Source organism: Conger conger, chromosome 7, assembly GCF_963514075.1.
Source record: "Conger conger chromosome 7, fConCon1.1, whole genome shotgun sequence".
Classification (NCBI taxonomy): domain Eukaryota; kingdom Metazoa; phylum Chordata; class Actinopteri; order Anguilliformes; family Congridae; genus Conger; species Conger conger.
In genome coordinates this window covers 58,390,948-58,404,404 of record NC_083766.1, presented here as the reverse complement: position 1 = coordinate 58,404,404, position 13,457 = coordinate 58,390,948, and the positions used below count along the sequence as shown (strand labels likewise).

The window sequence follows — 13,457 nt, the reverse complement described above, 5'->3', positions numbered from 1 at the left end:
GCTGCTGGGCTACTACCGCTGCTTCGCCCGCGAGCTGCTGCGCGCCAACGTCACGCCCGCCGTCTCGCTCTGGCACTACATCCGCGACAAGTCCAGCCTGCCGGCGCCGCTGGAGGCCCGCGGAGGCTGGCGCGGCCCGGACACGGTGGCCGCCTTCGCCGAGTACGCCCGCCTCTGCTTCCGCCAGCTGGGCGCCTACGTCAAGTTCTGGATCACGCTCAACGAGCCCAACGCCAAGAAGCTGAGCTACGAGGTGGGCCACAACCTGCTGCGGGCGCACGCCCTGGCGTGGCGCGCCTACGACCGCGAGTTCCGCCGCAGCCAGGGCGGGAAGATCTCGCTCACGCTGCACGCCGACTGGGTGGAGCCCGCCTACTCCTTCAACCGGCACGACGTGGACCCCGCCAACCGCATCCTGGACTTCTGCGTGGGCTGGTTCGCCCAGCCCGTCTTCGGCGACGGGGACTACCCGGCGGGCATGCGCTCCTGGCTGCAGCAGAGGACCACGCTGGACCTGTTCAGCCACCACCTGCCGGTGTTCAGCCCCGCCGACCGGCAGCTGGTGAGGGGCACCTTCGACTTCTTCGCCCTCAGCCACTTCTCCACCACCATGGTGTCGGACGTGATGGAGAACCCCTACAGCTTCGAGGCCCTGCTGGAGGTGCACTACATCTACGACACCACCTGGATCATGTCCCCCCGCCGGGGGTCGCCCGTCGTGCCCTGGGGGCTCCGGAAGGTCCTCGGCTGGATCGACTCCAAGTACAAGGGCGTGCCCATCTACATCATGTCCAACGGGGTGGACGAGGACCCGGCACGCTTCAAGGACAGCCTGCGCGTGTACTACCTCTACAACTACATCAACGAAGCTCTCAAAGGTAAGGCTTCAGGGCTAGCTTTAGATGTATGTGTGTAGTACCTCTACAACTACATCAACGAAGCTCTCAAAGGTAAGGCTTCAGGGCTAGCTTTAGATGTATGTGTGTAGTACATCAACGAAGCTCTCAAAGGTAAGGCTTCAGGGCTAGCTTTAGATGTATGTGTGTAGTACATCAACGAAGCTAATAAAGCTAATAATTTACCTTACCTTTAAGGTATAACTTTGCATTATGTTTCAGCTCCATAATGTTTGGGACAAAGACATATTTTGGTTTTACTCCGCAAAATTGTAATCAAACAATTCACATGTGGTAAAATAGACACTACTGTATACAGGCAGTATTCTTTCTAAAACTGCAATTTTGAAAAATTCCAGGAAAAACTACTCTGGAAAAGGGTTGAGAGTAACGGTTGCATTCGCTGTGTGAGCATTCCTCTCGGACATAGCGGTCGGGTGTCCACGGCGTAAACGCTTAATCATTAACCCCAGCTCGCTGCGCCCCACTGGACCCTAACTGCCTACTGCTCTGTCACTGCGCAGAAACTGTACAGTCAAGATCTGGGATAAAACAGGGCGGGGGGTTACTGGCGTGGTCAGGTTTTCTTCCTGCATAGAGACCACAGAGGAGCTCTCCACCAATCACGTCCCACCCCTAATAAGCATGGCAGCATGAGCCAAAATTTAATTATTTTCTGAAATGTATTAAACAATTCCTGGAAGGGTCACATTTAGGTTCTCACCCTATATCTCCCCATAAATACACAAAATTAAGTATTTCAAATTTCTAAAAAAGTATTTAAAAGTAATTAAACTACTTTAAATATGTGCTTAACCCAGGTCTGTCTCTGACACACCTAGTCTGACATACACATAGAAAAAAAAAAGTCAACTGCCAAATTTGAATTTTGAAAGCAGTGCTGTGGAACATTCTATAACGGACTGCTCTATGCCGCAGCGTATAAGCTGGACGGGGTGAACCTGCAGGGCTACTTCGCCTACGCGCTGACTGACGAGCGGGATCCGGGCTTCGGCATGTACGGACACGTCAACGACGACTACATCGTCAAGTCCTCGCTGCACCACTACCGCAACATCATCGACCACAACGGTTTCCCCGCGCCCTCCGCCAGCCCCCAGCAGTGCCCCCCCCTGCCCCAGCCCTGTCCCGGCTGCCACCTCTTCTCCAAGCGCCCAATCATGGGCTTCCTCTCCCTGGTCGGCTCCGCCCTCCTCGTCTCCGTGGGGATGATTATATACTACGCCACTAAGAGGCATAAATGACCAAACTAACCGAACAAAATGATGTCTCTGTCACTACAGCACGGACTTGCTGCCCCCCCCCCCTCACCCTCCTGGTTGTTTCTCTTGATTTCTTCTCCTGGGGGAGGGAGGAATGGGTGCTTGTGAGCAGGGGTGTTGCTGTTCTTTATTGTGTGATGACTGTGACCTCTGACCTCTTCTGATGGATGATGGGATCACGTCATCAGCAGGTCACAGGTCTGCGCCAAGCTTTCCCTCCCAAAAAACAGTCAGTCAGTCAGTTGCATGCCGAGGTGGACCAATGACACACGAGGACCAAGAATGGGGGGTGTGGCCTTGAGCAGGTGACTCATGCCGTTGGGTATTCTGACTAAAGAAACCAGTGTAGCAGCAGCTCAAAACGTACTGCCGGTTCCAGCACTGCAGGTGGGCTGTACAATAACCAACCTGTCATCTGTTATGTGTGCTGCACTAGCTACAGAGTGGGCCTAATTGCCCCCTTATGTCAGGATATATTTTAGTGGTGGGGCCACAGAAACCAGTAGAATACAGACCATTTTCATTTTTGTTAATAAACTGAAGGTTGCACTGGTAAGATTGTCATATACAGAAGTTTCCCTCCATGATAGGAGTAATTTATAGGATCTGTTTATCAATAATTGTTTGATTTACAGAGAAGTATTTTCTATTGTCTTGCCATAGGTTACTGAACTGCATCACCATGAAACTGTACTATTTGATACCAGTTACTTTTTTTCTCCTTCTGTGATCTGGTTGCCTCATATTGAAATCAAGAATCTAGTTTGGAAACAAATGTCTCCAAAATGTATAATTACCTGTAATGTTTTATGTCACTATATTATTTATTTAAATAGAATGCACACAGAATATGGTAAAATTGACATGCATACTATGTATGGGGATTTATTTCACTAGTAATTACATACTACACAGAGGGTGTATATATTTATTTACTTACAGTGTGCATATTTTCAGTCTTTCAGGATTCAATAAAAGTCTTAATCTCTTCACAGCATCTAAGCAGCTGTTTTTATTGCTCTGTTCTACCTGCTCATTTGAACTGTTTGTACCTTTGCTTGTAATTGATTCACCAGGATCATATTGCTTGAAAACCCAAATATTAGCTCTTGTTGAACAATAAATGCACTGATTACAACCCTTTTTAGCACTTGGAAAATATTTGTAGAAGTGTATTTCATATTGATCTGAATGTGTGTGTGTGCAGCCAGTCGGATGGTCGATAAACCCATCTGGCACAAAACATTATTTTACAACATTAAAATGAAGTCATGCTGTATACGACATCATGGAAACGTCTGCTTTTACTAGTTCAGCAATGCAGGGCTTTTTTATAAAACAAGCTCATTTGGACTCATTTGGAAGGAAATTATAGTATGTTGTTCCATAGCAGGCACACAGAACTATAACCTACTGTGTAAGTTGGTTAGAAGATCTCAGTCACTGTTACTGTTGCAGCACTGTTACATTCAGGCAGCCTCACACTCATAACCCCGTTACCCGTTTCAACATCTCTGGCCTTGAACTGAAGTCACAGCCAGCGTATTGGCGTACGTTACCCTCCTATTTCAGCCTCTAGGAACAACACCGGGCCACACAGCAGGGTCTCGTGGCTATGAGCACTACAAAATACAAATGAACTTCAGTAGCACAGAGGAGTCTGACTCCAGACCCGACTCAGACTGCCCGTTTAACCCGCAGACACCGTGTGACATCCCTGCTATAGCCTCTTTTAGCCATCGAGCTTCCAGCCCGGCACGAAATCAGTGAATTTAGCTGGACGGCTTGAAGAAGGCGTGCTGTTCTCCCTTCGGACTGCCGAGGGACGGGGTGTGGGCGGTGTATCCCCCAGCTAGCTCTAATTGGATTAGATGGGGTACAATTGGCTACTAAATTGGGAGGAAATAAAAATCATTCAAAAAAAAAAAGAAACCAGTGAATTCTCCCCATCTTTACTTAAGCCACTCGTTGAGCACGGAGCGTTCAGCCGGCTCGAAATGCTCGATTGTCAAAACACGAGAGGAAAAGCAGGACTGCCCCGTTACCAGGATACAGGTGAGACGCTCTCAGGGGAAGGGGCCACTCAGGCATCTGTGTCTCCATAGCAGCGGTTGCCAGGCGATGTTTTGGGAATTCCCCTTGGGGAATGATTGGCGCTTCCTGTGCGAGAGGACCTGCAGCAGGCCTGGGTGGGTGACACGGACACAGGGAATTCTGTTTGTGCGCTTTCGGGTTTATGCTGTGATGGTGGGGGGTTATGGACAGTCTCCATGACTCTGTGTGATAACGGTCAATGGTCATTCCTCAGTGATCAAACGCATACTGTCGTTTAATTTTTGGGGAAGGTGTATACAGTACGGTACGTCAGGCGAAAGCAGGTTTGTAATTGGCTACATTCTGGAGGATAGCCTGATTTTATCAACCGCATCAGTTGTACCACGCTTTGGATAAAGGCGCTATGTAAATGCCAACCATTTACCATTTTAGGGAATTATACTGAAAAGTGTTGGGATTACGTTACAACACTGGCGAGCAAGTTCGACACATCAGCCAAACTTGCCGTAAAAGCCATTTCATCATATTAATGTGCTTAAAACACTAATGGACACCGTCAACAGTCGAAGCCATTTAAAATGAGTTTCTTCTTCTGAGCAAACAGCAACTCTTATCAGTGTAAAAGGGTTTGCTTTGTGGGAACATCTGGCAACCTGCTCTTCCCAGAACTGACTGCTGTCAAAAAGATTAACACTGTACAAGAAAGAGGTTTAATTCTCATCATTTCCACCACATGGCACCAGTCAAGGTTTTAATGACACGTCAGGGGTCCAGACGGGTGTAGATACTTCTGTTGGTCCATTAGCACAGGGCAGCTGAACAGGGTTTGAGTGAAGCTTTATTTTTATAGCTTTATTAGCCTTTATTATACAACAGCAGGGGGGGGCTTCCTTCCTGGAGGGGCACACCAGCTTCTGGGATTTCTTCCCAACTCATTTTCTTTTTTTATTAGTCATCTGTATCATTTGTGACATTTTGGCAACAGTGACATCATTGCCGTATGATGTGCCATGAACCGGTTATTTTTAATAATAGTGAAATAAGGAGAATATAATTCAATGTTCCGTCGACATATATCCAACGATCGCTGCACTGCTGGCCCGCTGCGCTCCAGGCACTCCCAGAAACAGGGCCTTCCGGCCCCTGCGCTACAACAGGGGGGAGTTCCTCCCCGAAAACGGGGCCGTGGGACGCTCAGAACATCATGGCGTCCAGCCCGTCCTCCATGAACTTCTTGTAGACGGCCATGAACTTGGCCACGAAGGCCTCCAGGTGGTAGATGGCCTTGTTGCCGAGCTGCAGGCGGTGCTCGTAGTGCGCGGCCGCCTGGGCCACCTCTGCCTTCAGGTGCCCGTCGCAGTTACTCAGCAGCTCCGCCACCAGGCCCTGCTCAAAGCAAATGACACAGCATTACTCAGCAGCTCCGCCACCAGGCCCTGCTCAACGCAAATGACACAGCATTACTCAGCAGCTCCGCCACCAGGCCCTGCTCAACGCAAATAACACAGCGTTACTGAGGAGCTCCACCACCAGGCCCTGCGCAACGCAAATAACACCTCCGCCACCAGACCCTGCTCAACGCAAATAACACAGCATTACTGAGGAGCTCCGCCACCAGGCCCTGCTCAATGCAAATAACACCTCCGCCACCAGGCCCTGCTCAATGCAAATAACACAGCATTACTGAGGAGCTCCGCCACCAGGCCCTGCTCAATGCAAATAACACCTCCGCCACCAGGCCCTGCTCAATGCAAATAACACAGCATTACTGAGGAGCTCCGCCACCAGGCACTGCTCAACGCAAATAACACCTCCGCCACCAGGCCCTGCTCAATGCAAATAACACAGCATTACTGAGGAGCTCCGCCACCAGGCCCTGCTCAACGCGAATAACACAGCATTACTGAGGAGCTCCGCCACCAAGCCCTGCTGAATGCAAATAACACAGCATTACTGAGGAGCTCCGCCACCAGGCCCTGCTCAATGCAAATAACACAGCATTACTGAGGAGCTCCGCCACCAGGCCTTGCTCAACACAAATAACACCTCCACCACCAGGCCCTGCGCCACACAAATAACACAGTACAGTAGGCACTAGGCAGCTAAGTACCCAGCAAGTTAACGCTGCCTATCCCTTTGCTAGTCAGGCAGCCTTCTTAGCTATAGCTACCTTGCGAGTCAAATAGCATAACTGAAACTACAAGTACGCAAATGCAGAATGGCGTTGTATCCACTAAGGGGTTGCCAGCTCCCAGGCGACGGGGACACGGGGGCGGCGCACCTTGATGATGATCTCGGGGGGGATGCAGTGTGTCAGGAGCTCGTACAGCCGGGCCCGCACCTCCAGAAGCCTGCAGCGCCAGCGACACATGTCAATCAATCAATCAATCAATCAATCAATCAATCAATCACTCACTTCTGTCAGAAAACGCAAGATGGAAGTCTTCACCGAAAGGCTTCACACGGTTCAATACAAGGGAGAATAAAAGTTCTGCTGGAGCTTCTGACATGCAGGCTGTATACAGTGAGGTTCGTAAGTATTTGGACAGTGACACGCATTTAAACGGCTGCAATTCCTACATGGTGTACTCCATTTAGATGCAACTACTCTCAAAATAAAGGACAGACTGTAAATTACACTACATTTCAGTGTATTTAGATCCATATAGAGTGAACAGTGTAGGACTTACAACCCTTAAAACTGTGTCACCGTCCAAATACTTACGGATCTCACTGTATGGGCCAGCGGCACGCTGGACACACACACACACACACACACACACACACACACACACACACTGACACACACACTGACACACACACTGACACACACACTGACACACACACACACACACACACACTGACACACACACACACCTCTGTGGACTCTGCTGGCTCACGATGGCGTTGGCCGTCTCCTTCAGGTACACTTCCCAGTCGGTGTCAGGAATATCCTGCTCGGCGGAGAACGGATACCTGAGACACACAGAGGTTCAAATTCAGGTACTGCACATCTGCGGTTGTGTCTAAAGGATAGCCTTTCTTGTGCTGTAATCTCACTCCTCTGTGTTTGCTGCTAACCTTGTCAGCTGCTGTCGAGCGTTGCCAGGATGCTACAGAGCCGCACAGAGCTGACTATAAACACACTGCGTACATTCAGAAGCCTCAGAGTGGATGAGATTTATTGCCCCTCAGTTCCGCTCCGGTGTGCCAACATTTCACACGCGCGCGCACGCACGCACGCACAGGATGTTCATTTCCACACTGCAGCTGCTAGTACAGGCGTAAACAAAGAGCCTCCCCACAAATACTGCCTTAACACTCCACATGAAACATCATTAAATAATAACACATGTTATTAAAGCACAGCTGAGCTTTACAGTACAGTTGTGAGGTCAATAGAATGTTATTGCAGCAGTTACATGTTACTACAGTATTATCAGTTTATAAGGATGTTATAACAGTACCCCTCTGGGTTTATGTGTTATTACAGTAGACTTGTGGGTTTATAAGAGTGTAATTACAGTACCCCTCTGGGTTTATAAAGGCGTTATTACAGTACACCTCTGGGTTTATAAAGGCGTTATTACAGTACACCTCTGGGTTTATAAAGGCATTATTACAGTACACCTCTGGGTTTATAAAGGCGTTATTACAGGACCCCTCTGGGTTTATAAAGGCGTTATTACAGTACGCCTCTGGGTTTATAAAGGCGTTATTACAGGACCCCTCTGGGTTTATAAAGGCGTTATGACTCACTGCTGCACCCTGCAGGCCTCACACATCAGCAGCGCCTTGCGCAGGTTGCGGCCCGACTTCTCGGCGATGCGCTTGGCCAGTTCCCCCGGCAACAGCAGCCCCTCCTTCCTGCACACGCTGTTCAGGACGCTGCAGACCTGAGAGAGAGAGAGAGAGAGAGAGAGGGAGAGGGTGAGAGAGAGAGAGGGTGAGAGAGAGAGAGGGTGAGAGAGAGAGAGGGTGAGAGAGAGCGAGAGAGAGAGGGAGAGAGGGAGGGAGAGGGTGAGAGAGGGTGAGAGAGGGTGAGAGAGGGTGAGAGAGGGTGAGAGAGAGGGGAGAGAGAGAGGGTGAGAGAGAGGGTGAGAGAGAGGGTGAGAGAGAGGGTGAGAGAGACAGAGAGGGGGAGAGAGAGAGGGGGAAAGAGAGCGAAGGAGAGACAGAGAAAGAGTGAAGAGAGGGAAAGAGAGTGAGGGAGAGAGGTGGTGAATAAATGTCACACACAAAGACGGAGAGGGCAAGTGAGTATAAAGGAGGGGGGGAGAGATGGCACCAGAAAAGTAGGATGGGAGAGGCAGCGGAGGGTAGGAGGCGACGCATGTTAAGAGGAAAAAAAAAAAAAAGGGAAAAGGAAAAATCTAATAATTCCCCCCAAAAAACGAGCAGATCTGGCACAGTACATGCAGCCGGACGGAGAGACCCTCGGGGACCCCCGGGGACCCCCGTACCTCCTCCGTGCTGGGCAGAGGGACCCGCACAGCCAGGCACCGGCTCCTGATCGGCCCGATGACCTTGGAGGTGGAGTTACAGCACAGGATCAGCCGGCAGGTGGACATGTACTTCTCCATCGTGCGCCGCAATGCATGCTGGGCATCCTTAGTCAGCCGGTCCACCTCCGTCAGCAGCACCACTGTGTCCACGGAAACACCGGCGTCGCCGCGGTTACGCTCCAGAATTTCAGCACACGCATTTCAAAGATACATTTGCAAGTATGTTTTTTTATATGCAATAGGGCTTCCTGGCTCAATTGTTTTGGACCATTTGCACCTCTATACCATCTGCAGAGCAATCTACGCCTCCACCATTTTGATTTGAGTTTACAAATGCATTCATTTGAGATGTATTTTCTATTTTGGAGCAAAATGCAAAATTTATTAGCAATCCCTGCAATATAGGTTGTTTGTCCTCATCAGTAAACTTCAAACAATAGAGCAAATGATAAGAAAATGGCATTTGAAAAGTAGGTCATTGTGTAGCAATAACCAGCCGCCATGGGACCAGGAAGAAGGACTCTATACAGAATCCCCCCCCCTTTTAGGGCCTTTTAAAATGCACAGGCTTAGTGTGCAGTTAAACGGTTAAATATTACCCTTAAAAGAACACCCTGTGTGGGAATCATTTCCTGCTTTACACGGCAGTCTGAGGTGTAAAACCAGCTTTATGCATTACGTGTTAAAAGCTTGATTTCCCCTGACACAGGCAGCTGTAGAGCAGCTACCTGAGACCAGGCAGTGGAGGGCTACAGCCTGTTGGTACAGGCACCACATACACAAGAAGCAGGCACATAACTAACCCTTGCGTTAGTTAGTTGTGTTAGGGTCGGAGTGAAAACCAACAGGACGGTAGATCTCCAGGAACAGTGTTGGTTACCACTGTGCTTAACACTCAACATGCAGTGTAGTGTATAGCAAAGCCCTTGTATAAACGTGCCCGACCTTTGAACTCTCTCTGCGTGCTGGACTGGATCTGTTGTGACTGCGCCACGGTTTTGATCAGCTCCTGAATGACCACACGATCACTGTTCCCTGCATCGCTGCAAGAGAACGACACCAAATGATCAGCTCCTGAATGACCACACGGTCACTGTTCCCTGCATCGCTGCAAGAGAACGACACCAAATGATCAGCTCCTGAATGACCACACGGTCACTGTTCCCTGCATCGCTGCAAGAGAACGACACCAAATGATCAGCTCCTGAATGACCACACGGTCACTGTTCCCTGCATCGCTGCAAGAGAACGACACCAAATGATCAGCTCCTGAATGACCACACGATCACTGTTCCCTGCATCGCTGCAAGAGAACGACACCAAATGATCAGCTCCTGAATGACCACACGATCACTGTTCCCTGCATCGCTGCAAGAGAACGACACCAAATGATCAGCTCCTGAATGACCACACGATCACTGTTCCCTGCATCGCTGCAAGAGAACGACACCAAATGATCAGCTCCTGAATGACCACACGATCACTGTTCCCTGCATCGCTGCAAGAGAATGACACCAAATGATCAGCTCCTGAATGACCACACGATCACTGTTCCCTGCATCGCTGCAAGAGAATGACACCAAATGATCAGCTCCTGAACGACCGTGTGGTCACTATTCCCTGTGTGACAGCTGACAGGGTGGTGGGAAGGGCTCTCAGATCGGTCATGTGACACTCACAGCCAATTACAGCTCTGTTCCTGATTATTGATAACGTTTTTCATTAAAGGTACAATAGGTACGATTTTTGTGTAAAAACGTTAAGACCCTTTCTATCATTGAAAGAGGCTCACTGACATGTTGACTCACCGTCTGCCTGTGTTTATAGTCCTTAAATTCTGGATTCAAAACAGTTCAGGCACCTACACTCCAAAACATTGTACAGATGCACAATAATGAAAGCTCATTGGTTGAAAATGGGTTCTTATTGCCACAGCCAATGGCGTGTGTGTAGTGGGGGGGGGGTATAGAGGAAATCAGGAAAGAGGCAAATACTTTTTCAGGGCATGTGAATGTGTAAGGGTATGTGACTTGTGTAAAACGGTGAGCTTGTTCAAAAGACATGTTAGTTTCTCTACAAATAAGACAACGACGACAACAACAATTACCTTGCATTCACTTCCAGATGGTAGTTGCTCGCTATTGAGTTGATTTCAATCTTCTTTTTTGACGGAGCCTGTGTGAGGATTAAGAAATGAAGAAAATACAGACAATGGATATCATGTACAAGATGCGCGCGTTAGCAACTCCAAATACTAGCACGTTTCCCACACGGAGCTAGCTAGCGGTGCGTGTACAGTACTGTGCAGCAGTCTTACCGTAATGGACTGATGCTCAATCCGCAGCTTCTCCACCCCGGGCCCGTACAGCTCCCGCAGCAGGCACATGATCCGCGTTTTCTTGCCGGCCCCCGACGGACCGTAAACCAGCAAGTGGGGAAAGTCACCGCATTGCACCTGAACCGCAGCAAATGAAATAAAATAAAACTGACGATCGTTAGCTACAATTCTGGACAGCGCAATTCACCAGAACGTCCAAACTAGATTTACACTGCAGATTGACTGGTTAACGCTCGCTAGCTAAGTTATATCCTAACTTATAACCACACACAATTTAACTAAAATTAGTTACACAGCTTGACAGATATATTTCATGATTATGCACTCGCAGTTTGTAGCTAGCTTGCACGTTTGAGCCAAAGACATATGTAAAAAGCTTTATTAACAACCTAACGTTTAATGAAGTGTAGCTACCGTTCACAATATACGATTCAACAACGAACACCGTTAGCTAGGGAAGTTGCATAAAGTATATAGTTAGCCAGCTAGCTAGTTTTAGCCCTGCAAGATAGCAAGTTATTCTGCTTCAAGACCTCTTACCAAATTTTTCAGCTGATTCGCCTGTTCTTTGTGATAATCCAATTTCCCCAGGGAAGTAGGTCTGTATTTGTCAACCCATAAACTCATTTTGAAGCGTTTAATACAAAATGAAGGTCTATTTCGTTAACTCGCTAAGCGCAGCAGCAGTGACTTTCCCTCCCGCGAAACGACAACAACAATTCCGCGCGCTGTTTAGTTCATACTAAGTACAGGGAGTCGAGGAGGACAAACTGCGCTGAAAGCGTTTTTGAAACTGCGCGAATGGAGTGAACGTTGCCGTTGCATTAAACGACGGCTGTGACGGTGTTCCACTTGCTATCACTAGGCGGCGACATCAGTCAATAAACCTACTTGTAAGAAATGCGTGTTTTATCGCAGATTATTTTAAGGCTGAGTCAATGTCTAGACCTGAGTTAAAGAGTTATTGGCTATATAGTACGACTCTAGGAGTATTAGCCAAAATGCGTATTTGCCAAATGTAAAGACTGACTCTGGGATTATATGATGAGAACGCAGATAAGATGACTGTGTGTAAACTGTGGGTTTTGTGCCTGAAGGTGTGTTACACGATTATCAAAAGCAATCAAAAAGGCTACATCACAGAATGGCTGTTTTTTTCTCCTACCCAGACTTTTAAATGTGGTCTGGCAAAGCATGATGGTGTGTGTGTGTGTGCCATAGACTGTATGGTGTGTGTGTGTGTGTGTGTGTGTGTGTATGTGTCATAGACTGTATGGTGTATGTGTGTGTGTGTGTGTGTGTGTGTGTGTGTGTGTGTGTGTGTGTGTGTGTTTATAGCAGATGTTCTTATTCAGAATATCAGTTTATTTCTTATTTACATACAGTCCATTTTCACAGCTGAAGCTCTTCAGGTTCACAACCTTAAGGGTACAAGGACACCTGGAAATCAGACACTTTTGAAGTGTGTGTGTGGGTGTGTGCATGCGTGTGTGTGTGTGGTGTGTATGTGTGTGTTTGTGGGTGTGTGCATGCTTGGGTGTGTGTCTGTGTGTTTGTGTTTGTGGGTGTGTGCATGTGTGCGAGTGTGTGTGTGTGTGGTGTGTATGTGTGTCTGTGTGTTTGTGTTTGTGGGTGTGTTCATGTGTGCGAGTGTGTCTGTGTGTGGTGTGTGTGTGTGTTTGTGGGTGTGTGTGTGTTCAGGCACATGTGCGTCCTTGTATTCTACAGTGGCCAGTGTTTACATTTCTGCTATGTTCCTGAAGATAACAGAAACCGTACAGAATAACAGCACACATATCACTCAATCGCTAAGACCAGTGGTGTTTTGAGCAAAAATATTTTTTATTGAAACAGATAAAGGCTGCTTTAAAACCTTTAACCTTTTATGCAACACTCTTTATGTTCATTAATAAGTGCCATTATATCATAACAATGGGAATGCTGTCCTGTAAATGACCGTGAGATTATGTGAGGATTACTGTAATCTGAAAATGCACTCACTGAGCACTTTATTAGGTATTTATTTATTTTACTTATTCTTCTGCTGCTGTAACCTATCCATTTAGAGTTATGATGTGTTCAGCATGTTCAGAGATGCTCTTCTGCATACCGCTGTTGTTATGTGTGGTTATTTGCGTTACTGTCACCTCCCTGTCAGCTTTGACCAGTCTCGCCCTTCTCCTCTGACATCTGTCAGGCGTTTCTGTCCGCAGAACTGCTGTTCACTGGCTGTTTTTTGTTTTTCGCACCATTCTCTGCAAACTCTCGAGACTGTTGTGCATGAGATCAGCAGTTTCTGGCAACAATAATCACCCCACGGTCAAAGTCACTTATACCACCCATTCTGACATTTGGTCTGAAAAACAGCTGAACCTCTTGA

General features: G+C 48.1%; 2 protein-coding genes across 2 annotated transcripts in view; one reads left to right on the top strand and one right to left on the bottom strand.

Annotated features, from left to right (window-relative positions):
- Nucleotides 1–3,317, top strand: part of kl (klotho) — a 10,637-nt gene extending 7,320 nt beyond the window's left edge. Inside the window, exons 4-5 of the mRNA XM_061249215.1 lie at nt 1–878; nt 1,836–3,317. The exon at nt 1–878 is cut by the window's left edge and continues 251 nt beyond it. Coding sequence (XP_061105199.1) covers nt 1–878; nt 1,836–2,161 — 1,204 coding nt within the window. The 3' untranslated portion in view covers nt 2,162–3,317. The remainder of the gene's footprint in view (nt 879–1,835) is intronic.
- A 1,737-nt stretch (nt 3,318–5,054) lies between these two features.
- Nucleotides 5,055–11,815, bottom strand: rfc3 (replication factor C (activator 1) 3). The gene is made up of 9 exons (XM_061249328.1): nt 11,618–11,815; nt 11,057–11,194; nt 10,847–10,914; nt 9,685–9,782; nt 8,698–8,879; nt 7,994–8,130; nt 7,112–7,210; nt 6,516–6,585; nt 5,055–5,620 (listed from the first exon to the last, which is right to left on the bottom strand). The coding sequence occupies exons 1-9, from the start codon at nt 11,702–11,704 to the stop codon at nt 5,429–5,431; spliced, it is 1,071 nt and encodes a 356-aa protein (XP_061105312.1). The 5' UTR covers nt 11,705–11,815; the 3' UTR covers nt 5,055–5,428.
- Nucleotides 11,816–13,457: the final 1,642 nt, after the last annotated feature.